This window comes from Stegostoma tigrinum, chromosome 38 (genome assembly GCF_030684315.1).
Source record: "Stegostoma tigrinum isolate sSteTig4 chromosome 38, sSteTig4.hap1, whole genome shotgun sequence".
NCBI lineage: Eukaryota > Metazoa > Chordata > Chondrichthyes > Orectolobiformes > Stegostomatidae > Stegostoma > Stegostoma tigrinum.
In genome coordinates this window covers 17,442,213-17,469,736 of record NC_081391.1, presented here as the reverse complement: position 1 = coordinate 17,469,736, position 27,524 = coordinate 17,442,213, and the positions used below count along the sequence as shown (strand labels likewise).

Below are 27,524 nucleotides of genomic sequence, written 5' to 3'. Positions count from 1 at the left end.
AAGAGAGAAGTGCTTTCTATAAAGCCACATTTTAAAAAGACAGTGATCTGCATGTCACTGTAGTGCCTGCTGTCAGCATCTTGTTTAATCATCTCAACACGCAAATGGCAATCGGCAGGTTCAAATATTATCCATCTCATCACTTGTAACGGCTTGTGCATCATCTTCTACCTCTGCCAACTCAAAAGACTAGGGCAATAGACATCGAGGAACACCACAGCGCATTAGGAGAAGGCGTGGTGGTGTTTTTGCTGGACTTGTAGTGCACTGTCATTGGTCATGCTTTAGGGACCTGGTTTCTAATCTTACCATGGCAGAATTTGAATTCAATAAAACAATCAGGAATTAAATGATAACTGCTAAACCATTGTAATAAAAATCTACCTGGTTCAGTGAAATCCTTTAGGAAAGGGAAACTCCTGTCCTTACTCATCTCTTAGTGACTCTAGACCCACAACATACTTGACTCTTAAATTGACCTCACAAAAGACCTATTAAGCCATACCACTTATATCAACTTCTGAAAAGAAGTGGACCACGTGTAACTGACTAAGGCAACACCAAAGGCTAACACAGCCCTGTTAATGCTGCAAAGTCTTTGATGTTAGTGCCCAAATTGCAAACCAGGCAAAAGCCAAATAGAGACATCACGCCCTACAAACAATGTCCAGACAACACCATCACCATCACAGGCCCTGGGCAACTGGTAGGACACACCCACCAGAGGCAGTGGTGCAGTAATAAATAGTCAGGAAGGAGTTGCCTAGGAGCCCCCACCATTGACTCCAGACCTTACCAGGACATTTTGTAACAGGTGAAACATAGGAAAGAAAACCTTCTGCTGATTATCATGTACTGTCCTCCCGAGGTTGGTGAATCAATACTCCTCCACATTGTACACCACTAGGAGGAAGAGGGTGGTAACGATGCAGAATATACTCTAGTGGGGGATTTCAATGTCCAACACTAACAGCGGCTTGGCAACACAACAAAAACAGCAAAGGGTCAAAACATACTTGACCTCATCCCTTCTAATCTGCCTGCTGCTGGTGCATCCACCCATGTCAGTATCAGTAAGTGTGACGACTGCACAGTTCTTGTGGAATGAAGTCCTGTCTTCACACTGGGGATACCCTGTATTGTATTATATGGCATTATCACTTTGCTAAATGGGCCAGATTTTAAACAGATCTAGCAACTTAAGACTGGCCATCCATGAGGCATTGTGGGCCATCTACAGCAGCAGAACGATACTCCAATGCAATCTGCAACCTCACGGCCCATCATAACCCTGATTGTACCATTACCATAAAGCTAGGGATCAACCCAGAATTGATGGAGAGTGCAGGAGGGTATGTGCATTGAGCAGCACCAGATATACTTAAAAATGAGGTGTCAACCCAGTGAACATACCAACCTGGACTACTTGCATGCCAAGCAGCTTAGGCAGCAAGTAATAGACAGAGCTAAGTGACACCACAGCCAGTGGATCAGATCTAAGTTCTGCAGTGCTGACATATTCAGACTGACTGGTGCTGACCAATTGAACAACTCACTGGAGGATGTTTCGTCAATTACAGAAGAACCCAGCACATCAGTACACAAAATAAGGCTGAAGCATTCACACCAATTTCAATTAGAAATGATAAGTAGATTAGCCATCTTGGCCTTCTCCAGAATCCCCAACATAGGTGCCAACTTCAGCCAATTCAATTCACTGTGTGCATTATCGAGGAACAGTTGGAGGTATGGATACTACAAAGGCTATGGGCCCTGACAACATTCTGGTAATACTACAGAAGATGTGCTCCAGAACTAGCCGCACCCCAAGCCAAGCTACTCCAGTCGAGCTATGACACTGGTATCTACCGGATAATGTGTAAATTTGTCCAGGTATGTCCTGTAGAAAAAAAGCAGAACAAATCCATTACTCCCCCATCAGTCTACTCTCAGTCATCAGTAAAGTGATTGAAAGTGTCATCAACAGTGCTATCAAGCAGTATCTGCTCAGCAATAACCTGCTCAGTGACGCCCAGTTTAGATTCTGTCAGGGCAGCTTAGCTCCTGATGCCACCATGGCCATGGCTCAATAGACAAAAGAGCTGAATTCCAGAAATAAGGTGAGAGAGACGGGCCACACTTAACCGAGTGTGGCACCAAGGAGCCCTAGCAAAACTGGAGTCAATGGGAATCAGTGGGGAATCTCTGCTTTGTTTGGAGACATATTTAACATAAAGGATTGATCGTTGCTGCTGGAGATTGTTGATCTCAGCACAAGGACCTTTCTGCTGAAGCTTCTCAGGGTAGCTTCCTCAGCCCAAGCATCATCAACTATTTCATCAATGCCCTTCCCTCCATTGTAATGTCAGAAGTGGGGAGGCTTGGCAGATAACTATCAGTTGTTGTCTCGCAGGTGTTTTCTCCATGGCAATGTCTTTATAAAGCACTCATAATGCTCTTCTCATACAGCATAAATACATTGTTCCTCTTTACATTAGTATTCTTGTGAATGTCCTAGTAAGTGTAAGAGAAAAGCTTTGACAAAATGTGCCTTTTCTCTGCAATAAATCTCCTTTATTCCAAAGAAAGTAACTCCAGTTTATCTCATCTTTCCTCACAGTTAAAATTTACTAGTCTTGGCAACGTCTTTGTATATCTCCTCTGTTCCTCCCTAGGTGTTCACATCCTTGCTGTAATGTGGCATTCAAAATTGTATGCAGTACTGCAATACCATTGTACACTTTTGCATCCCTCCCCCTTACTCCAGTACTTCCTAACACGAGGTGTATGACAGTATGCTTCTGTCAGATAGGAAGTGCAAATCCATGAGGAAAGGTAGCATCACCGTTATCTGCAAGTGGAAGGGGGAGATGGAGGAAATTAGAAATTGGCAACCAATTTCATTGCTGAATGCAGATTACAATCCTGTCTAAGGTCATTGCCAACCAGGTCAGGTCTGCTCTGGGATCGATGGTTCACCTTGACCAGACCTGTGCTGTGCTGGGTAGGATGGTCTCTGAGAGCCTCACACTCCTTAGGGATGTGATTGTCTACTTGTAGGACAGGGGGATGCCTGTGTCATCACCCTGGACCAGGAGAAGCCCTCTGAAAGGATATCACACACCTACATGTAGGATGTGTTGTCCAAAATGGGCTTTCGGGTCGGAAATCTGCAATTAGATCTGCCCGCTCTGCGCCAACATCAGTAGTTCAGCCTCAATCAATGGGTGGGAATCAGAAAGCTTCCCAAACAGACCTGGAGTCAAGCAGACTGCCTACTGTCTCCTAGATAACAAAGTGTGAAGCTGGCTGAACACAGCAGGCCAAGCAGCATCTCAGGAGCACAAAACAGTCCCTCTTCCACACCTACACAGGCCCCAAACCTCACCTCTTCCTCCGTTACATCGATGACTGTATCGGCGCCGCCTCTTGCTCCCCAGATGAGCTTGCACAGTTCATCCACTTCACCAACACCTTCCACCCCAACCTCAAGTTCACCTGGGCCATCTCCAACACATCCCTCACCATCCTGGACCTCTCAGTCTCCATCTCAGGTAACCAGCGAGAAAATGATGTCCATTTCAAGCCCACCAACCCACACAGCTACCGAGAATACACCTCCTCCCACCCACCCTCCTGCAAAAATTCCATCCCCTATTCCCAGTTCCTCCGCCTCCGCCGCATCTGCTCCCAGGATGAGGCATTCCACTCCCGCACATCCCAGATGTCCAAGTTCTTCTAGGACCGCAACTTTCCCCCCACAGTAGCTGAGAACGCCCTTGACCGCGTCTCCCGCATTTCCCGCAACACATCCCTCACACCCGCCCCCGCCACAACCGCCCCAAGAGGATCCCCCTCATTCTCACACACCACCACACCAATCTCCAGATACAATGCATCATCCTCCGACACTTCCGCCATCTACAATCCGACCCCACCACCCAAGACATTTTTCCATCCCCACCCCAATCTGCCTTCCGGAGACACCACTCTCTCTGTGACTCCCTTGTTCGCTCCACACTACCCTCCAACCCCACCACACCCGGCACCTTCCCCTGCAACCGCAGGAAGTGCTACACTTGCCCCCACACTTCCTCCCTCACCCCCATCCCAGGCCCCAAGATGACTTTCCATATTAAGCAGAGGTTCATCTGCACATCTGCCAATGTGGTATACTGCATCCACTGTACCCGGTGTGGCTTCCTCTACATTGGGGGAACCAAGCGGAGGCTTGGGGACCGCTTTGCAGCACACCTCCGCCAGGTTCGCAATAAACAACTGCACCTCCCATTCATGAACCATTTTAACTCCCCCTCCCATTCTTCAGACGACATGTCCATCATGGGCCTCCTGCAGTGCCACAATGATGCCACCTGAAGGTTGCAGGAACAGCAACTCATATTCCGCTTGGGAACTCTGCAGCCCAAGCTTCAAAATCTCCCCCTCCCCCACTGCATCCCAAAACCAGCCCAGTTCATCCCCTCCCCCCACTGCACCCCAAAACCAGCCCAGCCTGTCTCCGCTTCCCTCATCTGTTCTTCCTCTCACCCATCCCTTCCTCCTACCTCAAGCCGCACCTCCATTTCCTACCTACCAACCTCATCCCATCTCCTTGACCTGTCCGTCTTCCCTGGACTGACCTATCGCCTCCCTACCTCCCCATCTATTCGCTCCTCTCCACCTATCTTCTTTTCTCTCCATCTTCGGGCCGCCTCCCCCTCTCTCCCTATTTTTTCCAGAACCCTCACCCCATCCCCCTCTCTGATGAAGGGTCTAGGCCCGAAACATCAGCTTTTGTGCTCCTAAGATGTTGCTGGGCCTGCTGTGTTCATCCAGCTTCACACTTTGTTATCTTGGATTCTCCAGCATCTGCAGTTCCCGTTATCTCTGCGTACTCTCTCCTGCCTTGTTTGTGTGCTTTGTTTGTGATTCCATCGGAAAGATGTGAGCCAGAGAAGGGCAACTATTCCAGGCAGAGGAGGCCTGCAGGTCAAAGCCTCCCTGTACATGGATGACTTCACTGTTCTGTGCTCAGATCCGCTGTCAGCGCACAGACTTATGAGCATCTGCGACTAGTTGAACCAGCCTGGGGAGCCAAGGTAAATCAAGGCAAAAGAGAGGCCATGTTCTATGAGAGTTGTGCTCACCGATCCTTTACCCCTCTCACCGTCAGAGCAGATTACTTGAAGGTGCTGGAATATGGTTCCATGGAGCCAGGAATGTGCATAAACATGGGTGGAGCTCATCGCCAAGTTGAGGCAGAAACTGGGATTTTGGGGGCACCGCTCCCTCTCCATTGCAGATATAAACCTGGCATCAGGTGTGAGGCACTCTCTCTGTTGTTGTACGTGGAGCAGCTCTGCCCCATTCACCAAACCTGTGCTGTTGCACTCACCCGAGCTATCTTCCACATCGCCTGGAGGTATAAGATGGACCGCGTCCACAGTGACTCCAAGTACAAAACTCAGAATAAAAGGGGGAAAGAATGTACCCAATACTGTCCTCATCCTGGTGGCCACCTTTGTGTGTGGCTGCATCAAGCTGTGTGTTGACCCTCAGTGCACAAATACCAAGTGTCATTATTCTACCTGACAGGTAAGAAATGCCTTTGGTTCATTAGATAGAGTCAAACTCCAATGTTTGTGTCTCCATATGCTTCTGTACAGAAGCAAACTGCCTTAGGGACTATTTTTATAAAGATATTTTATAAATAAAGTATATTATTGAAATTGAAAGAGCCTTAATTGTGATAAGTCGCCAAATGGAGTACACCTATTGTCTTTAATATTTTATAACATCAATCAGTTCACCCCTATGTGTACAATTTTCTAACCTGTAAAGTTTTAATTCATTTAATGTATTTGTGGTTAGCACTGCTGCCTCACAGTGCCAGGGGCCTGGATTTAATTCCAGCCTTGGATGACTGTCTGTATGGAATTTGACTGTTCATCCTGTGTCTGTGTGGGTTTCCTCCCACAGTCCAAAGATGTGCAGGTTGGGTGGATTAGCCATGCTAAATTGTCCATAGTATCCAGCGATGTGCAGACTAGGTAGGTTCGCCATGAGGAATGAAAGGCTACAGGGATAGGCTGGAGGGAGGGGGATGCTGGGTCTGGGTGGGAATGTCTTCAGAATGTTACTGCAGTCATGATGGGCTGAATGGCCTCTTTCCACACTAGTGATTCTATGATTTTAAAACCAGTTGAATTGGAACCATGGGCTTAGATTTTTGCACAGTCGAGTTGATTTATGGATCTTTTAAAACCGGTAGCCAATTCCATGGTTCCTGACTCCAGTTGTGGTCTCTCATCTTTTGCAAGTGCCTTATCAGGGTGCAGAGCAGGAACTGACATTCCTAGTCTGGCCAGTTCCATTGCAGGGTTTGGAAAAGCCTATTCTGCTGCAAATTTCACAAAGTCAAGCTTTTAAAGCTCTCTTCGTTCACATCAGCTCAGAGGTGTCATCCCTTTCCATGGGCCCTCATGCCCCCCTTGACACTTCTGTGCCCATTTCGCCCTCTATACATGAAACTGGGATTAGAATAGTTCAGTGCTTGTTTTTTACTGAAGCCTTTTTTGTACTGTCGACCTTTATGACTACATGCTAAATAGAGGCCATTAACACAATGCTGACGGTAGAATGCCTAAAAAAAACTGTTTTGCTATGAGCCAATAAAATTGTTAATCACACAGTCCCTCCAAAGTATCAATAACAGAAACAGCAAGCATTTAACATCTCTTAAACGTGTGCAAATAAGCATTTGAGTTGATAGCAGTCATTAGTGAGCCAGAGCTGTCAGTCCAGCAGAGGCTGAGGTGCTTCAGCAGTGTAATGGATACCCAGCCTCTCAGACAAGCATCAGTACACATTCTCGATTGAGACCCCAGCCGTTCGGCCCGTTCAGTCCATTCCAGCTCTACATAAAGCAATCTGGTCAGGCCTATCACTCACTCCCACTCTCTTTTATTTCACTCAAGTGCTGATCCAATATATATTGGCTTTGCTTCCACTTCTGTTGTAGGCAGGTGGCTCCAGGTTATTCATACTCATTGCATTAAAACAAATTTTACCACAATTCCTCCTGAAACTCTTGTCCAAAATCTGTGTTTCCTAGTCCTTGTATCTTTAGCTGGTAGCTAAAATCTACTTTATCTAAACCTGTGCTAATTTTGTACACCTTTATTAAATCTTCCCTTCTTTGCTGCAAGGTAAATAGTGCCAGCTTCTCCAACCCAGCCTCACAGCTGGAATTCCTCATTCCTTTATGGTATCTGCCATTGCTGTCTAGTTCAGGGGACTGTGAGCAGGACAGGGAGCATATGAACGATGACTAGTTAGGAGGAGGCTAGCCTGAACCACACATCTTGTCCCACACAACTGTAAGGATTTGTGCGTCATAATATATTCACTTCCTGACTGACACTGAGCGATCTCCTAGGAGAGGCTTATAAACAGATAAAGGAGCCCTAGACCAAAATGAGATATCGTCCTCAATTTGGGAGAGATCAATCGAGCTCTGAGATCTCTGTAGCCCTGTGCTTTCCATCAGAATAACGTCAGCAAATCCATTTGCTTAGCTTCCCCACCCACTCCCTCTTCATAATTCTACCCCAATGTCCTGAGTCAATATTTAGCCCCTCAACCGGAGCAGATACAAACCAAATTCATAGGTCTAGCCATTATCACAGTGCTGCCTTTGAGGAGGTGACATATGCATATTGGCTGCTTTATGCCAGCAACTGTATTTAAAAAGTGTTTTATTGACTGTAGAGTGCTGTGGGACACCCTGAGGCGCTATCAAATGCAATGTTTCTCTATTCTTCATCAGCATTGGGCCACACACCCTCTACATATGCCTTTGCTGCTCTGGGAATTTGGGATCTAACATCCTAAAACCCATTCGCCATGCTGACCTGCTGTAACCCTGGCTTGTTTTTATCCTTTCATATTCTATTGGCAAATACATTTAGCAAATATCAATGCTGTGCAATGTACAATCTTGACTCACATTGATATAGAGTCAGTGCTTTCTGTCACTGGCACACAGATTCTCGCAGTCTCACAGTAGTCAGGTCTTACAACAGTGTTCTAATCTCTTTTGGAAACTCACTTGCGACCAGCAAACAGTCAAATCGATGCACCAGAGGGACAGTAGCTCCCTGCTGCTATTGATCATCTGTGATTCCATCACCGTACAATGTGTAAACAAGCAAGATCTGCCAAAGTGAACACTCGCTGTAATTACAGCACAAGGACATTTCTCCCTCAACTTGAGCTGCCTAACATGTAGGCCTGGTGTGCTCAGTGCCAGCAATTGTTCAGTGTCTCCTCTTCCAGTTCTTTCAGTCTCAGGCTCGCAGAACCAAGGTGGGAAAGTGACCCCACATCCACTTGGCGTGATTTTGCCCCAACTTCTTATTACACTGTCTCACCTGCCATGAAACAGACCCCGAGGGCACTACTCTAGGCCTTGATCAGCAGACCATAAGGAATTGAATTACAGGCAGGCCATTTGGTCCATCAAGCCTGCTCCACCATTCAATAAGATGGTAGCTTGTCTGATTGTGGCCGCAGTTCTTCTTTCCTGCCTAACCCGTAACTCTTGGTCAATGAAAAATCTGTCTAACTCAGCCTTAAATACACCCAATTACCTATTCTCCGCTGATCTCAGGAAGAAATTTCAAAGATTACCAGCTCTCCAAGAGAAAAAGCATTTCTGTCTTTTATGGGAGACCAGTTATTTTGAAACTGTGTACCCCAAGTTCCAGATTTTCATAGGAGGGGAAACCCCCTCAGCAAACACCCTGTGAAGCCAACTCAGAACTCAATTTTAAATGAGATCACCTCTTGTTCTTCAAAGCCCTAATGAGCATGGGGCCAACCTCCTCAATCTTCTCTCATAAGACAAATCCCTCCATTTCAGCAAGCAACCAAGATCACCAAGTTGTTGCCTGGGATGAATGAAGAGAGGCTGAATACACTCAGGTTGTTTTCTTTGAAGCAGAGAATGTTGAGGGGGACCTGACTGAGGTATGTAAGATTATGACGGACATGGGCAGGGTGAACAGAACGCAGTTGTTCACCTCAGTCAAAGGGTCAATCGCAAAGGGGCACAGATTTTAAAGTGAATCATAGGAGGTTTAGAGGGGATGTGAAGAAAACCATTCTCGTCCTGAAGGCAGCGGGGTTCTGGAATGCACTGCCTGGGAAGGAAAACTCACAACCTGTGAAAAGTACTTGAAAAAGCTCTGAAGTGTTATCACATTCAAGGCTATGAGCTTAGTGTGGGAAAGTGGGACTCGAGCCGGTGGTAGTTTTTTTTGTGGTACAGATTTGATGGGCCAAAGGGCCTGTACTATGTCTTTATGAACCTTCTCTGAACTGCAAGTGTAATCGGTATTGTTTTATGGTAATGTTACAAGACTAGTAATGCCAAACTTTGAAGCTGTGGGGGCATAGATTCAAGTCCTGCCACAGGTGGCAGTTAAACTTGAATTCAATAAAGCAAGCTGGCCTAATGATTATCATTATAACCACTGCTGGTAGCCATTAAAAAAAATCCAACCTGATTCAATTATGTTCTTTAAGAAAAGCATGGTGCTCATTGGTTAGCATTGCTGCCTCGCAGTGCCAAGCACCTGGGCTCATTTCCAGTTTCGGGCGATGATTTGTGTGGAACTTGCATGTTCTCCTCCTGCCTGTATAGGTTTCCTCTGTGTAATCATTGGAATGAGATCCAGGTGGATCTCATTGACTATGAGATCCTTGATTGGGGTTGTTCATCTGGGCCAATGAGGGATCCCTGGCTGACAAAGATGAACAGGAGATTCATAGTCTCCTCATTCTAATGACTGGCTCTGAGCTGGTTGGTCACAGTCCATGTACAGTACACATGTAAATAAAGGGTGACTTGATTACGGGATCCTGGCCTGTGTGTAGTTATTTCAGCTGGGTGCTCCTGTTTCCTCCTTCAGTCCAGGGATGCGCATATTAGATGGATTGGCCATGCTAAATTGTCTATAGTGTCCAGGGATGTGCAGGGTCGATGGATTAGCCTTAGAAAATGTGGGGTTACAGTAATACGATGGGGGTGCAGGGTCTGGTGGGATGCCCTTTGGAGGATCACTGCATTTGAGAGGGTCGAATAGCCTTTTTCTGCACTGTATGAAAGGGAAACTATGTTCCCTATCTGGTCAGACTGTGCACCAATTTGATGTTTGATTAACCTCTTGACAGTGTATGAGTAATAAAATATCGACCACATGAATAGCAGATGTTTCTCAGGAGCTGGGGAGTCCAATGACTGAGAAATGCAAATTGACAATGTTTGAGAGGCTAGTTTGAAAGATTACACAATCTGGGAGGTTGAGAGATTTGAGAAGATGGATGAGATTTTTTCTAAGGAGTATCAGTGTAGGTCAGCAAGCACAAGATTTCTGGGTGAAAGTGGTTTGGTAGGAGTTTGAATGAAGGCAGGAGGAGTTTTAGATGAGCTCCAGGTTACAGGGAAAACAAGGTTGGCATGCTGGACAGAGAAGCACAAGAATAGGTAAGATATTGATGGAACAAAGGTGACAACTGCATCTTGAGCGATTCAGCAGCAACTGAGCTGAGGCAGGGATGGACTGAGGGGCATTAAACCAGGCCTTGAACTTGCTAATGCTCATGAAATGCGATTGTAAATGGATTCACCTGACAACAACAGAACCCATGAAGGATATGATTCCTCGGTTTCATTGCAGCTGATAATTGATAGCAAAATCTGCAGCAGCTATGAATGTTTGTAGTATTGAAGGTGTGTGTGCAAATGCATTATTTATCAGAAAGGTTGCAATGGAGCGCATTATTTAACAGTGACGACATTGAAGAAACCAATGTTTTAATTACTGAATTACAGTTTATTACATGGCCTAGCAGCTCTCAAAAATATTTATCAGCTCATGGGTTATTTATTACTAAGCAAACAGTATAATCACTTTTGAAACAGAAGGATTTCTTACCGTTTGCGGTGGGTGATTGTTCAGAATCTGACAGAATCTTTGTTGTAGAGAATGCCAACTATTTAGACACAGTCTGTAAAGCTGGTACAATTCTGATGTTACTGAAGATTTCTCTCTCTACAAATGCTATCAGCCCTGCTTGAGTTTCTCGAGCACTTCCTGTTTTTATTTCAGATCTCCTGTACACATAGTAAATTGCTTTTGATTAAGTTGACGTTCAATGGTATTGCCATCACTAATTCCCCAATGTCAATATCCTGGGACTTAACATCGACCAGAAGCTCATCTAGCCTCACTGTATAAATACAGTTACTACACAAGCAGGTCAGAGGCAGTGAGAAACTCAACTCTTGACTCCCCAAAACCTGCCTACCATTTACAGGGCACAGGTCAAGAATGTGATAGAATGCTCCCTATGGGTTGGATGAGTGCAACTTCTTCAACACTCAAGAAGCTCGACACCATCCAGACCAAAACAGCCCCCTTGACTGGCACCAAATCCATAAGCATCCTCTCCCTCCACCACCAACACTAACTGACAGCAGAGTGTACCAGGTACAAGATCAGTGCAAAAATTCGGCAAAGATCTATAGATAGCACCTTCCAAACTCACAATCAGTGCCATGTGGAAGGACAGGGCACAGATACATGGGAACGCTACCACCTTCAAGTTCCCCTCCAAGCCAGTCACCATCCCAACTTGAAAATGTATCACCATTCCTTCAGTTGTTGCTGGGTCAAAAACCTGGGACTCCCTTCCTGGGAGGACTGGGAGTGTACCTCCAGTGGTTCAAGATGGCAGCACAGTACCACCTTAAAAGGGATATGGTTGACCTCGCTGGAATCATTCATATCTCCTAAAGCAAGTTAAAAAAAACTGGTACATTACATGTGATGTGAGTTTACCTCCTGCAGGGTATTTTACCTGATGGAGAAATTATTATGCTATCTCCTGTAACATGAGAAACTGCGTGTAGTATTGAAGAATCCAACAGACATTTGTGATCACAAACTATTATGTGTAAACATCACATTTCTGAGGCACAGCAGTGACTGAACAACTCCTAAGCTATTAAGGTACAACCAGAGGAGTATGCTTCCAGTAGACAACCATGCTTCAAGTGATGCAAGATAAGATGGAATATGCGATATTTAAACCTTCAGGTCACATGCTATGATACAGTGACAATATGAGCATGTCTCTTAAAGGTACACTTAAATACTGTTTGAGTCAGAACACAACATCTAAGGTATACAAATGCCACAACATAACCGTATGATTAGATTCCCTACAGTGTGGAAACAGGCCCTTCGGCCCAACAAGTCCACACTGCCCCTTGAAGAATCCCACCCAGACCCATCCCCCTATAACCCACGCACCCCTGAACACTACGGGCAATTTAGCATGGCCGATCCATCTAGCCTGCACATCTTTGGACTATGGGAGGAAACCGGAGCACCCGGAGGAAACCCACGCAGACACAGGGAGAATGTGCAAACTCCACACAGACAGTCGCCCGAGGCTGGAATTGAACCCAGGTCCCTGGCGCTGTGAGGCTGCAGTGCTAACCACTGAGCCACCGTGCCACCTTGACATGTAAAGTGACATGTAAAGGTCTGATACTGTGGCCCTGTGTTTGCCACTCCCATTCTAACTATGGACCCAGTCTTGCCAATATTCTCAAGGGAATTTAGGGTTGGCAATAAATATTGGCCTTACCTATGAATGAATGAAAACAAAGCCATGAAGAACTATAGAGAGGCTTTGGGAGACAAACACAAAATAATTGAAAGCTGCAGAGAAAGCAAGCAAAAAGAGAAGTATCATGTTGGTCTTTCATTTCACGAAGTTGATATACAGAGAGTGTGGAAATGATGTTTCAGTTATCTCGAGTCATGATCAGCCCCACTTGGGATAACTGTGCTTAGTTCTGGGCACTTCAGTCAGGAAGGAGCGATTAGGTTTGGCTTGTGCAATGTAGATTTATCTGAATAATAGCAGCCTTTAGAAGCTTTCTTTATAAGGGAACGTTGTACAAACTTAGTTAGTATTTAGTTGCATTTAGGAGTGTGATACACGTTGGATTGAGGTATCACAGCTGTAGCCAGCTTTTGTGGTTCCCTTTCTAATGCTCTGAGTCCACAGCAGCTTAACCAACCGAGCACAGTGAGCAAATCTCAGTAACCAAACCCTCATTATCAAACACAGGACAGTTGAACACCAGAGCTCCCTTTTACAATTCCATTATTTTTCTTTTGTACCATATGTTTTCTTGTTCTCTGCAAATAGTTGCACATTATTGTAACATAAATAATTGCCTTGCCCGAGAGTTAAGCATATCTTTTGAAGTTTGTCGCTAACGCTTGTCTTTCCTACACACCCCTGAATCTCCGCCCATTGTCTCTCACCTCAGATATATCAGTCAGCCTCCTCTCGGTGATTGTAACTTTCTGTGGCATCGTTCTCCTGGGCGTCTCACTCTTTGTCTCCTGGAAACTCTGCTGGATCCCATGGCGGGACAAAGGCATGAATCCCCAGCGCAAGGACTCACACCACCTGCACCACCTGCAACACCACTCGCACTTCACCGACCTTGCTGTTGAGCGGGTCGACTGCGGCCCAGAGATGCCCGAGCGCTCCTACCTCGACCTGGAGTCGTACCCTGAGTCCAGCATCAAACTGAGCCAGACGTCGCCTGATATCCCGGTGGACACCAACTCTGCAACTAAGGAGAACAGCCTCCCGAACGCACACTCCCACCAACAGGTGTCTGCCCTGCCACCAGCAACAAGGTGAGAACTATGATGGAGTCTCACTATTTCGGCTGTTACTATTGGGAAGAAGAGGGTATAGCGTTACTTTTACCATCTCCGCTGTTTTATTTAAGCCTGAGATGATCAAGCCTGCAGTTTAGGGTGATGGTAGTGTAGTGGTTTCATCCGTTTGTTATTAATTGAGGAGACCGAACTGAGTGCTAGGGGAGCAAAGCTTCAGATTTCCCCTACCACTAATGTTGGCCTATTTTATTCTTATTTGTTTCATGCGATGTGGGCATTGCTGGCAAGGCTGTTATCATTTACCCATCCCTAATTGCCCTCAATTGCTCAGCTATTTCAGGGTCAACCACATTGCTGTGGGCCTGGAGTCACTTTAATGTAAAATACATGTTCATGGGATGTGGGCATCATTTGCTAGACCAGCATTGATTGCCCTAATCGACCAGCGAGCAGTTAAGAGTCAACCACATTGCTGTGGCTCTGGAGCCACACGTAGGCCAGACCATGTAAGGATGGCAGATTTCCTTCCGAAACGGCAGTAGTGAAGCAGATGGGTTTTCACAGAGGTTGACAGTGATTGCACAGTTTTATTTCAGATTTTTTTTTAAGTTAAATTCAGATTTCACCATCTGCTGTGGTGGGGGTTTTCAACTGATTTCCCTAGAACATTCACCTGGGGTTCTGGATTACTGGCTCAGCAATATTTCCCTACACCACTGTCTCCCCTACATGGCAAAACAAGTGGAGACGGCAAATTTACAGCTCCTAAAGTAAACCAGAAGTGTTTTTATATTAATTGGGGATAGTTGACATGGTCACCATCGCTGAGATTTGCTTTAATTCCCAATTTTATGTCTCAGTTTATATTCTACGAGCTGCTATTTGGATTAAGATTCTTAATTAATTAGTCTTGAATGAAACCGAGCCTCAGTACCAAGAATTCACTCGATACTGGCCATATAAAAAAAGGACCCCCCCCCCCCCAACTGGTTCATTCACGTCACCTAGAGAGGGAAATCTGCCATTCTCACCTGGCCTGGCGTACCTGTGACCTACGACTGAGTTGGCAGAAGTTGAGGAGGGAAGTGTGGAGATCCTGGTGGGTGAAGCAGGTGGGTAACCAATCTATATTTTTGCAGATGAAATTGAAGCAAGAGCAGGCCATTTGGTCCTTTGCATTTGCTCCACCATTCAATATAATCATGGATCATCCAACTCCGTACCCTGTTTCCATTTTCTCTCCATACCCTTTGACCTGTTTAGCCCTAAGAAATATTTCTCATTCCTTCTTGAAAGCATTCATCATTTTGGCTGCAACTGCTTTCTGTGGCAAAAGATTCCATCAGCTCCCCACCCTCTGGCTGAAGGGTGTTCTCCTCATCTCAATCGTAAACGACCTACGCTATATCCCTAAACTTTAACTCCCTGGTTCTTGACTCTCCAGTCATGAGGAACATCCTTCCTGTGTTTACCTTTGGGTCCTGTTAGAATATTATTAGTTTCTATGAGACTCCCTCACCCCCGGTGGGAGAATATAGTCCTAACTGATCCAGTCAGGATTTGTGAGATCAGCAGTAAGTGCTGGTGTTGGGAGGTGGGGATGTGAGGAGTTGAAACGGTGTTGGTGAGTGGGGAGGTGTTTTGGGAGTGTGAAGAGTTGGGAGGAAGGAGGCAAGGGGACTTGGGGAGGAGAGATTGTTGTTGTCATCAAAAACCACCTACCAACCACACCCCTTCCACCCACCTGTAGTAATAAAATGGAGGTGTATCCTTTCTGATCAGACAGAGCCTTCTGCACTGAGTCCTTGTGAAGAAATATAATTATTTTGGACTCCTGTTCTTAGACATCCTCACGTCACATACCCTGTCCCTCTGTCTCCTGGGTTTGAGAGCCATGATTGAACTGTATCAGAGACTGTTTGCCATTCTAAATCGAATGGCCTGAATGAAAGCAATGAAGTCTGAAGGAAATTGGCTCCCCTGGTCTGACTCACAGCTGTTATGGCCTTGAGATCCTTGTTTAGCTCCTCACTCAAGCCCACTATCCCAAAATTTGAGGGAAGATGCTGCCCAGACTATCTCAAGGAATAATTACTGAAGAGTCATAGAATTTCTCCAGCACAGAGAAATACCCTTTGGCCCACCGTGCCCACATTTGTCAGTGAGAACCTACATATTCTCATCCTGTTTTCTGGTACATGGTACATAGCCTTAAATGCTATGCTATTTCTAGTGCTTATCTAAATAACTTCTTAAATGTCTTGAAGGTTCCTGCTTCTAACACCTTTTAGGCAGTGTTCCAGATGCCTGTCACCCTCTGGGTGAAAAATATTTTCCTCAAATCCCTTCTAAATCTCTGCTCCTTAAAACTATCCCCCTTAACTATTGAGCCCCTCTCTTGAGGGGAAGGGTTTCACCCTATCTGAGATAACAAGGTGTAGAGTTGGACGAACACAGCAGGCCAAGTAGCATCAGAGGGGGCAGGAATGCTGACATTTCGGGTCTAGACACTTCCTCAGACCCTTCTTCTGAAGAAGAGTCTAGACCCGAAATGTTATTTCCTGCTCCTCTGATGCTGCTCGGCCTGCTGTGTTCATCCAACTCTACACCTTGTTATCTCAGATTCTCCAGCATCGGCTGTTCCGACTGTCTCAGTTTCACCCTATCCACCCTGTTTGTGCCCATTGTAACTTTGTACATCTCAATCAGATGGCCACCTCAGCCTTCTGTACTCTTAAGAAAAGCCATCCCAGCCCATCTGCCCCCCTCTGCATTTCAGGTTGACCTCTACAGGGGATGCTCATATCCAATGGGTGTGGGGACCCTCTCGCTTCTCCTCGTTTAGGTTGTAGGAGACTATACAGTCACCTACCGTAAAGAATTAGCACAGCCTCTCTCTCCCACCAACACCAGCTACTTACAGCCATGGGAGGAATATTTATCTGCCTGTGAATCCTTCCCACTTATTCAAACTGTTAGTTCGAAGGGAAAGTGTGTGATCACACTCAAATCCATCCTGACACAGTGTTTAGTTTTAAAATTATTTGCGGGATATTAATTATAGGCAAGGCAGTAATTGTCTATCCCTAATTACCCTGGAAATGTCTGTGAACCAGCATCTTGAACTGCTGAAGCCCACGTGGGTGTATGTATGTGCTGTAAACAAGGGAGTTCTATGGTTCACATTCCAAAGTTCAGGTCAGCAGCAATGGCCTGAAACTCATGATAGGGAGCAGGATGGTAGGGATCTTTGTTTTCAGCAACAGTGGATTGTTGCCAAGGATGGAACAAAAGCTGTGGAGAATCCACTAATGTCTTTATTGCCTTCCAGGTTCAACTCGCTCCCGCGGCCGATCCCACAGCAATTGTCCAGCCCGGACTTTGGGAGCCAGACTGATGAGAAGGTGGAACAGGTGACCAGCATTGGCCAGATCAAACCTGAACTCTACAAGCAGAGGTCCATTGACACGGAGGCAAAGAAGCACCAGAAGGTGAACTGCGGGCGGATAAACTTCCTGCTGAAGTATACATACGCCACGGAGCAACTGGTGGTCAAAGTCCTAAAGGCCCTTGATCTGCCAGCCAAAGATGCCAATGGATTCTCTGACCCTTATGTGAAGATCTACCTGCTCCCTGACCGCAAGAAGAAATTCCAGACCAAGGTGCACCGCAAGACGTTGAACCCAGTGTTCAATGAGACCTTTCAATTCAACGTCCCGTTTAATGAGCTGCAGAACCGCAAGCTCCACTTCAGCATCTATGACTTTGACCGTTTCTCCCGTCACGATCTGATCGGGCAAGTGGTGCTGGACAACCTGCTGGAATTCTCTGACCTTTCCGAGGGAACTCCGATGTGGCGGGACATCTTGGAAGCGACATCGGTGAGTTGCATTGGATTTTCCACATTGGGTGAGTCAGGATCTGTGAAATGACAGGGAGGTGATAGTCTAATGGTATTAACGCTAGACCACTAATCGAGAGGCCCAGTAATATTCTGGGGACCTGGGCTCAAATCCTACCAGTAGATGGTGGAATGTGAATTCAGTAAAAATCTGAATTTAACAATGATATGGTGCACTCCTGTCGGTTGTTGTAAAAATTCATCTGGTTCATTCATGTCCTTCAGGGAAAGAAATCTACCAGCCATCTTTAGGGGCGGCACGGTGGCTCAGTGGTTCGCACTGCTGCCTCACAGCACCAGGGACCCGGGTTCGATTCCACCCTCGGGTAACTGTCTGTGCAGAGTTTGCACATTCTCCCTGTGTCTGCGTGGGTTTGCTCCGGTTTCCTCCCACAGTCCAAAGATTTGCAGGGTAGGTGGATTGGCCATGCTAAATTGCCTGTCATGTTTAGGGGTGTGTGGGTTATAGGGGGATGGGTCTGGGTGGATGCTCCAAGGAGCAGTATGGACTTTTTGGGCCAAAGGGCCTGTTTCCACACTGTAGGGAATAATCTAGAATCTAGTCTGGCCTACGCGTGACTCTAGATCCATAGCAATGTGGTTGCCTGGGCAAAAAATAGCCAGTGGCACCCATATCCTGTGAATGAATTTTCAAAAAAGGTTATCCGTACCCATTTTCTCCCTCACCCCTCCCCATCCCTTCACTTTCTACTCAACGTGGCTCAGCACCTTCTCCCTCTCTCCACTACCATGTCTTCTCCGTCATGAGGAGATGTTGTACTGAGGGAGTGCTGCTCCGTCACAGCTGCCAATGAGATGCTAAGACATGGCCTCTGCCTGTCTTCATCGAATGGGTGGAAAAACATCCCATGGCTATGATTTGGAGAGTAGTTCTCTCTGGCACCTCAGCCAGTATTTAAGCCTTTGAGTTCTCAGAAGGATAGCAACTTTTTTTTGAACGGGGTGGACCAAGGTGCAATTCACCATGGTTTCCTGCTCAGACATAAAAAATAAAAGGGCTCTCTCGTCCTAATGTCATCATCCGTGTGTAACATAAGCTCAAGAAGAATGATGCAGTTGCTTGCGGAAACTTTCTTGTATGCCACTCTGTGGGACATGTGTGAAAATGCCAAATTTCAAATTAGCACATGAAATTTAACAGGAGAGAAAGGTACTGATTGATTGGCTAGTCAACTCTGATTGGCTGAGGCATTGGCCATGGAAAAAGTCATGAGCAACAAGAGACTCTGAGATCATGTAAAAAGGTGCGTGGCTTGAACACTTTCCTCTTGTTTGCAAAGATCAGTGCCCTGAATGTATGTCAGTTTTATCAAGTGTAACTGAGCCACATTATGGGCTCAACTGATTACCTTAAGTTGGTTGTTAGTGTAAGCATTAGCACACTTGGGATCATTCAGCAAGTGTTTGTCTCAATGAATGCAAGATGAAAATCTTTGGTGAGCTCTCTCTTTCTGACTATATTGAACACAGTCTTTGATGTTCTGTCAATGGATCAGACACATCCGAACTGAATGGTGACGCCTTGGTCTGAATTATCAGCTCCTACCCATCTTGTTCCTAAGGGGTTAACTTTAAAGTTTCTTAAAATTATGAAAAGTTTCAAAGGGAAGCTATGAAGGAAGTGTTTCTCATTAAAGGGAAGACAAAAAATAGGGCTCATACTTCATGAATAAATCCAATAAAACATGTAGGAAAATGCCTAGCCCACAGATTAGCATTGATGTGAGTGTAACACAGCAGTGAGTAATCGAACAAAGCAATATCGATTCATTTAAGGGGAAGGCAGATAAGTACATGAAGGAGGAATGAAGATATGTTGATTACTTAAGATGGGTTAGGTACTGAGCAGGTTTGTGTGGATCAGAAGCAGCGTCATAAATCAGTCAAGCGTGTGGCATATCGCTGCAAATGTAAGTGCGATCCTATGGCCTACATAGGCCGCACATTGAATGACTGAGCCAGGGATCTGTTGCAGTTTATTTTAAATAGATGCTCATGCTAAATATTTCTGGGTGGTTGTGAATATTTAGCAGGTAGCTGCGCAGTCTTGACAATGAGGATTTACTTTTCCTTGGGAGATGTATCAGGTGACAAGGTGATCTGTTGGACCCCAAGAGGTGATTGGGTGAGCCTTGAGCATGCTGACAATAAGAAGATAGTAGCAGCAGGAGTAAACCGTTCGGCTGCTGAAGCCTGCTTCGTTGCCCAGTATAATCATGGCTGTGCTAAATGGATCCAAACTACATGGTGAAGTACAAAATAAGATAATTATCTTTCCTTGATAGTAGGTTTAGTCACAGACTGCAGCTTTTATAGACCTTTCACCTTCTAAACACAAACCCAGTGTCCCAACTGACTCTCTTGCTACTCTTTCAAGTAAATTACATACATTAACAAACCAGTTAACTAAAGAGCCTTCCTCTAAAGAAGCATTTTAAACCAAAACTTATTTAATTTTATATAAAAGTACCACTTTGGGAGTTGGTAATGCACTCCAGTCCCTGTGTCACCGGCTGGTTATGAAAAGCCTCAAACATAGCGGTGAGCATCACCTCCCCAGGGACATTGGGCATTGATGTAATTACAGAGGAGAGATTGGTGGTAGTCTGTGAGGATCCCCTGTGCCCACTGCCTGGACATGTGAATGGCCGCTTGGCGAAAGCAAAAACCCAGGTGCTGCAGCCAACCACACAGAGAGCAACTTCTTCCCATAAGGGAATTTGAACCCCTGTCTCCTGCGTGACATGTGGGAACACCAATCACAATAGAGATGAGGTAAAGAAGAATGAGCAGTTTCCTCCTCTGAGTCTCCTTTTGAAAAATAATCTGATTAAAGGGTAACAGTGCCTTAAGGGTCACTGCAGCAAAAATCAAATGTTGAAATTAAGCTTACAAAATTTAAATGAAAGTGTCACATCGAGTGGAGCTGATGCATTGTGGCTCCTGCGGTTCCCACCAGTTGTGGAAGACCTGAGACGTACCATGTGCTCCATCTCCAGTGATTCCCAGGCCGCAGAATAGGGACTAAATAATTCCAAGGCCCACGTATTGACCAGAGATGTTAATGACTTCCTTAGCCAGGGTCCACAAGGAGACCTTCAAACTCGCCTGTACCTCTCTGCAGCAGTCGGGGCACAGGAGGAGAGCAAAGATTAAGCATATGGGAGGTGCAAACAGAGTTTGTAGAGATAAAGTAGCATCTGCAGTCTGTGTGGAACATAATTGCCTCGAGGCCACAGAAATTACAGGTGACCAGTGAAGCAACTTAACCTTCCAACATATGAGAGTGCTGCTCACAGTACTCTGATATCAAATCCCTCATGGGGGATGAAGGACTCCCAAGTAAAGAGCCTCCCGTCTCAGTCACCAGCTACCTGGCACTCTTAATACATTTTTCCTGATCAACCTGTTTGAACATGTTAGGACGCACCTCTGCAGTAGGTGAGGTTTGAACCTAGGCCTCCAGGCTCAGAGATAGGGACACTACCTCTGCACCACAAAAAACCAAATCTGGACACTTTATAAATATTCCATAGTTGTCCTGTTCAGAGATGTGATAACACACCTCTGGAGCATTTGGGGATTTGAACCGAGGTTTCCTGGCTCACGGAACATAGAACATAGAACAATACAGCACAGAACAGGCCCTTCGGCCCTCAGTGTTGCGCCGACCTGTGAACTAACCTAAGCCCATCCTCCTACACCATCCCATCATTATCCATATGCTTATCCAAGGACTGTTTAAATGCCCCTAATGTGGCTGAGTTCACTACATTGGCAGGCAGGGCATTCCACACCCTTACCACTCTGAGTAAAGAAGTTGCCTCTGACATCTGTCTTAAATCTGTCACCCCTCAATTTTCAGCTATGCCCCCTCGTACATTTCACGTCATCATCCTCAGAAAAAGACTCTCACTGTCCACCCTATCTAATCCTCTGATCATCTTGTATGTCTCTATTAAATCCCCTCTTAGCTGCCTTCTCTCCAATGAGAACAGACCCAAGTCCCTCAGCCTTCCTTCATATAGCCTTCGCTCCAGACCAGAAAACATCCTGGAAAATCTCCTCTGCACCTTTTCCAATGCTTCCACATCCTTCCTGTAATGGGGCGACCAGAACTACACGCAATATTCCAAATGTGGCCGCACTAGCATTTTGTACAGTTGCAGCATGACATCACGTTTCCAGAACTCAATCCGTCTACCAATAAAACCTAACACTTCTTATCAGCCCTATCTTCCTGGGTGGCAACTTTCAGGGATCTATGTACAAGGACACCAAGATCCCTCAGTAGGTTAAGAGTATGTAGGGACTCGACCACTGCATCCTAAGTCTCCCAAACTCACTTTACATCCGAGCCCAGTGCTTAATAGATCAGTGCCGTCATTTGTGAATCTTAAACGAGATAATCAACAAATTGTTAACTGCAGATCCTCAACCTCAACTCCTGCCTGTCTCCCCCCCACCACACACACACACACACAAACACATACACACACACACACACACACACACACACACACACACACACACACACACACACACACACACACACCCTCCAAACATCCTTCTGTTTCCGAGAAGTCACCAATTAGTCTCGTGAAGGCGAGGTGAGAGATTGAAATCACTCTGCCTAACCTAACGTTCAGAGTGCAGTAATTTGCTGATTGAGGGCCTACTCTCAGTCCTAATAAGGTAGAACTTTAATCTCACTTTATAAACCAACTCTCTCGACACCATTGCAATCAATTCATTCACCTGTGGTCAAGGCCTAAATGATTGTTTCTTTTTTATATATTATTCACTGAATCTCCTCTTTAGCCACGAGCATAGTGTGGAGACAATTGCAGAATGATCCCTTGGAGCCACTTTACAGTGTTTCCAATTTAAATTACTGTCAGATTTTGACCCATTTCCCTGGGACACAGAAGGAATGGAAGCATGCAGCCTGTCCTGTGTACTATCCGCTTTCAGCTCTACAGCTGCATTGGTAATGGCTACAAGCAGAAGATGTGCAGTTTGGTTTACAGCCGACTGTTTCTCTGCAGGGGCCTAAATCAAGCCAAACATCTGCACAGAGGGAGGCCATTTGCCCCAATGTGTTTGTACTGACTCTTTGAATGAGAGATCTGGCGAGTCTCATATCATCCTCCGCTCTTTGGCCTGTATCCCGGGAAATTTTCTCCCCGTGGAGTATTTAACCAATTCCATTTTGGAGGTTGTTATTGACTCTGCCCATTCGCGATTATGACAACTGAAACTGTCAGCTTCCCCTCTGGCACTTAGCTAAGCACATCAGCTTTTAAAAGCTGAACCAATATGATTCTGTAATGTGCATTTTTTGGGGGGGGAGGAGATGTGGGGGAGGGGGGATTACAGTTCATTCAGAATCAGTGTTGCTGTAGCAACATACACTTTTTACCTACATGTTGTAGCCTGGAGCTACAGAGGTAAAGGCTCCAATGTTCTTTCTCTCACACGGCTGGCCAGGAATCTCTCCCGCTCCCTCATTGCTTGCCATTGGTGTGTGTCGGAAGGATTTGCAGTTGATAGTCGAATAAAAACAAGATACTGCAGCTACAGGATATCTATAGTAAAAAGGTAGAACTCTGGAGAAACTGAGCAGGTCAAGCAGCATCTGTGGAGAGAGAAACCAAGTTAACATTTCAAATCTGATGCAACTCATTTTATGACTGATATTCAAACTGTTTAGCAATATTGGCAAAGAAGGTGTCATGGTCACAGACTGGTGTACAGACTCTCAGCTGAATGCTGTGAGGACACAAGTTCAAATCCTCCACAGTTGCTGATGAAATGTAAATTCAATTAATGCATCTGCAGGGCAAAGCTCCTCATAGTCGGGGGGTGTGTAGGGCTCAGTTAGCTCAGTGGACAGTTTGCACTGCAGCTTTATGCCAAAGTGTGAGTTCAGTTCCTGCATTGGCTGAAGTTATCATGAAGGACTCTCCTTCTCAAGCTTGCTGCTTGCATGAGGTGCGGTGACCCGATAAACACCATTAGCCTCCTGATTCCAGTGTGAGAGCAGCCTTATAGTCTGGTAAGGCTATAGTGACTCTACCCTTGCTTTGAAAACTCATCAGAAATAGGAACCACGAAGCCAGCATCAATTGTCCTAAAAAACCCTTCTGGTTCACTAATGTCCTTTAGGGAATGAAATTTGCCACCCTCACCCGGCCTGGCCTACATGTGACTCATGGTTGACTCTTAATGAGTCATGGTTGACTCTCACATGGTTGATTCATGTGACTCTGGGCGGCACAGTGGCTCAGTGGTTAGCACTGCAGCCTCACAGCTCCAGGGACCCGGGTTCAATTCCAGCCTTGGGCAACTGTCTGTGTGGAGTTTGCACATTCTCCCGTGTCTGTGTGGGTTTCCTCCGGGTGCTCCGGTTTCCTCCCACAGTCCAAAGATGTGCAGGCTAGATGGATCAGCCATGCTAAATTGCCCGTAGTGTTCAGGGGTGTGTGAGTTATAGGGGGATAGGTATGGGTGGGATCCTTCAAGGGGCAGTGTGGACTTGTTGGGCCGAAGGGCCTGTTCCAACACTGTAGGGAATCTAATCTTAATTACCCTCTGAAATGACCCGAGCACGCTACTCATTTCAGGGGCAATAAGGTGCTGTTCTGGAGAGTCACATTCACATCCTGTGAAAGAACAAAGAAAGAAAAGTTAAGAACATGCCTTCCCTGGTGATCAAGCCCCAGTGTGGGACTGAAACCTGGAGCTTCTGACTCAGAGGCAGGAACACTACCCACTGCACCAGAGCTACCTTTACATGCAAGGTAGAGTGGGACGCATCTCAAATTTCTCTTCACGTATATGAGTGTGCAGATTAGGAACAAGAGTAGGCCATTCAGCCCCTCATGTCTGCTTCACCATCCAATAAGATCATGACTTATATGGTTGTAACCTCAAACCCACAATCCCACCCACCCTGATAACCTTTTACCCTCTGCATAGCACACTCTCTGTCTTATAGACACACACTGAAGGCCCACCTCTGCCTTAAAAATATTCGAGGACTCTGCTTCTATCACCATTTCAGGGAGAGAGTTCCAAAGATTCACGACTCAGAAACATTTTCACTTAATTTCTTTTTGAATGGGTCAGCCTTGAATTTTAAACAGTGAACCCTAGTTCTAGGTTCTCCCAAAAGTGGAAACATCGCCTCTACATCCAGCCAAGACCCTGTTGGGATCTTGTGTATTTCAGTCAAGTTACCTCTTACTCTTCTAACCCACAGCATGTACAAGCCCAGTCTGTTCAACCCTTTTCTCGTAAGACAGCCCTGTTATTCCACATATTAGTCTGGCGGACCTTTTCTGAACTGTCACCAACACATTTGTAACATTCCTTAAATTAAGTGACCACGTGGGGCAGCAAAGAAATTTTAGGAATAAACAACTGACACAACAGTAAGTGTGAATTTGAAAAAAAAAATTCAAAACAATGAATTGACAGTTTGGTTTAATCTAGTGAGTAATTGATAGAAATGGCCATTTAAAATGTGCCGAACAGCTGATCGAATTGATAAATTCTTGTGTTACAATCTCCGTTAAGAACAGAAGGGAGAGAACGAGTTAGCCAGATCGCGAATCCTGATCACCTGAGAACGGGTTGAGGACAAGTGTTGAACTAAAGAGTTGAGTTTAATTAACACTGAGCTAGTGTTTGTGTCAGTGCTGGGCTGGCCTCAATGAACTTGTACAAAAATGGGAGTTGGAGCGAAACTTCTTTTTATCCTGAAAGTGTGTGTGTGTGTGTGTATTTATTTGCATGTGTGAGAGACCAGCCTTCTCCTTCCAACACATGCAAACTCCCTCCCACACACAAATACATAGTCTGCATCCCACAGACACTCTTACTCTTACTGCCTCCCACACACTCTCACGCCCTCCCACAAGACATGCTCTCTCTCTCACACACACAGGCACACTCTGAAAGCCCACTCCGCCCTCTTGAAAGCAGTTCTGCAAAGGAGCTGGCACCTTTTCTGCACCAGTACTGCACTGGAATTATTAGCCAAGTTTTTGGGCTGCAGCACATGGTGGGAAAGTCATTGGACTACAGAGGATTCCCAACTTATGGATGCTCTTATCAATGAATGCAGTGCATGACAGGGCAAAAGTTTAAAGACCTGACTTACAAACATTTCCTGCACTTTCAAATGGTTACTTTACATTGACCTGCATTGTGTTCCAACTTGTGCACAAAGCAACTTGGGAATGGAGGGATAATAGGAACTGCAGATGCTGGAGAATACGAGATAACAAGGTGTGGAACTGGATGAACACAGCAGGCCAAGCAGCATCTTAGGAGCAGGAAAGCTGATGTTTCGGGCTTAGACCCTCCTCCACTTGGGAATGGAGTTTGGAATAGGGCCCGTTCAATACCTGGGGACTGCCTGTGCTAATCTACTGCTCAGGCTAATGTTCTGGGCCAGGGATTCAAGCCCCAAACTAGCTGCTGATGGGATTCAAATTCAATTAATACATTTGGTGTATGAAGGGCTGAATGGCCTGCCTCTGCTCCCAGTTTCCAGATGTTTTCTAATTAACCTGGAGCAAGTGGGACATGCACCCAGGCCTCCTGGTTCAGAAATAGGGACATTATCATTGCACCAGAAGTGCCCCTTGCTCCTAGTTCCTATTTTCTTCATATACCAATGTTATTACTAGCAATGACTGGGTAGTTAATCAATGACCATGTGCAGGCTTCAGTCAGTGTAGGGGCTTGAAGACTATCTATAGACATTTCCATTGGCATGGAGGTGGGAAGGTGACAGATAGCTCCCAAACCCCAAGCTTCTGCCACATGTGGTGTTGCGCTCAGCTCAATAATTTTCCAATCAGATAGTGTTTCTGCATGATAGTCTCCTAGACTAGAGTGGAGAGGGTGCACATGGTTTTTACTTCCAAAACTGTTTATCTAGAAATCAAGCTCCCCACTGTTGTGCTGGAATGTAGTCTCATATTAATTCCAGTTTTGCATTACTAGTCAAGTAACATCACTGTTATACTGCTGGGACCCACATGGTGCAGAGCTCCAAGCAGAGTTGGCAATCTTGTTGATTGTCCCTAAATTGTTTGCTGCAGCAGCCCTTTATCTATCATATTTCTGAAGCTGACAAAAGGAGTAGGAGTCGATGACTGAACAGTAAATTCTATTCCTCCTCTCAGTCCAATGTGATCCGCCCTGGCAGCTTGAGATAAATGCTGGACCTACAGAAATGCTCATTACAATCTTGGCTCCCTGTAGGGGAGTTGTTGAGAAGAGGGGGCCGAGAGCTTTCAAAGTTGCCTCTGGGGATGAGCATGGAAATGGAAGGCTTCATGAGCAATTTAGACATTGGATGAGCAAATGAGGAGGAAAACTCATAAAAGTCAATCAGGATTTCGTTCAGGAGATCTGGCACATAGGCCTTGAATTGAGCAGGTGGGCTGTAACAAGCAACAGACCCTGTGTGAGGCAGAAGTAGAGAATAAAAATTTATCAGATATAATTTGGAGGAGCAACTCCAAAACATTAACCACAGGACAGAGGGAAACAGGACATCATATTGAGTTTTTGTGAGACTTTTCAATGAGGTATCGGCCATGATCATATTGAATGTTAGAGCAGGTTAGAGGGGCCAAGTGGCCTACTCCTGTTCCTATTTCTTATGATCTTCTTGGATGAAGGGAGTGATTATTCAGGGCATAGACTGCAGTTTTGACTCTAACATAGGAGCAGGTGTGAGATAAGAGCAACCAGTGTGTGGGGGAGGGCATGTGAGGGGATGGGGGAGGATGAAAAATTCAAGA

General features: G+C 45.6%; 1 protein-coding gene across 5 annotated transcripts in view; it reads left to right on the top strand.

The window, feature by feature from the left end:
* Positions 1 to 27,524, top strand: part of syt3 (synaptotagmin III) — a 120,208-nt gene that overhangs the window by 58,463 nt on the left and 34,221 nt on the right. For all 5 annotated transcript variants that reach the window (XM_059640454.1, XM_048520991.2, XM_048520989.2 and 2 more), the window contains exons 3-4: positions 13,415 to 13,793; positions 17,110 to 17,659. In XM_059640454.1, coding sequence (XP_059496437.1) covers positions 13,415 to 13,793; positions 17,110 to 17,659 — 929 coding nt within the window. The remainder of the gene's footprint in view (positions 1 to 13,414; positions 13,794 to 17,109; positions 17,660 to 27,524) is intronic.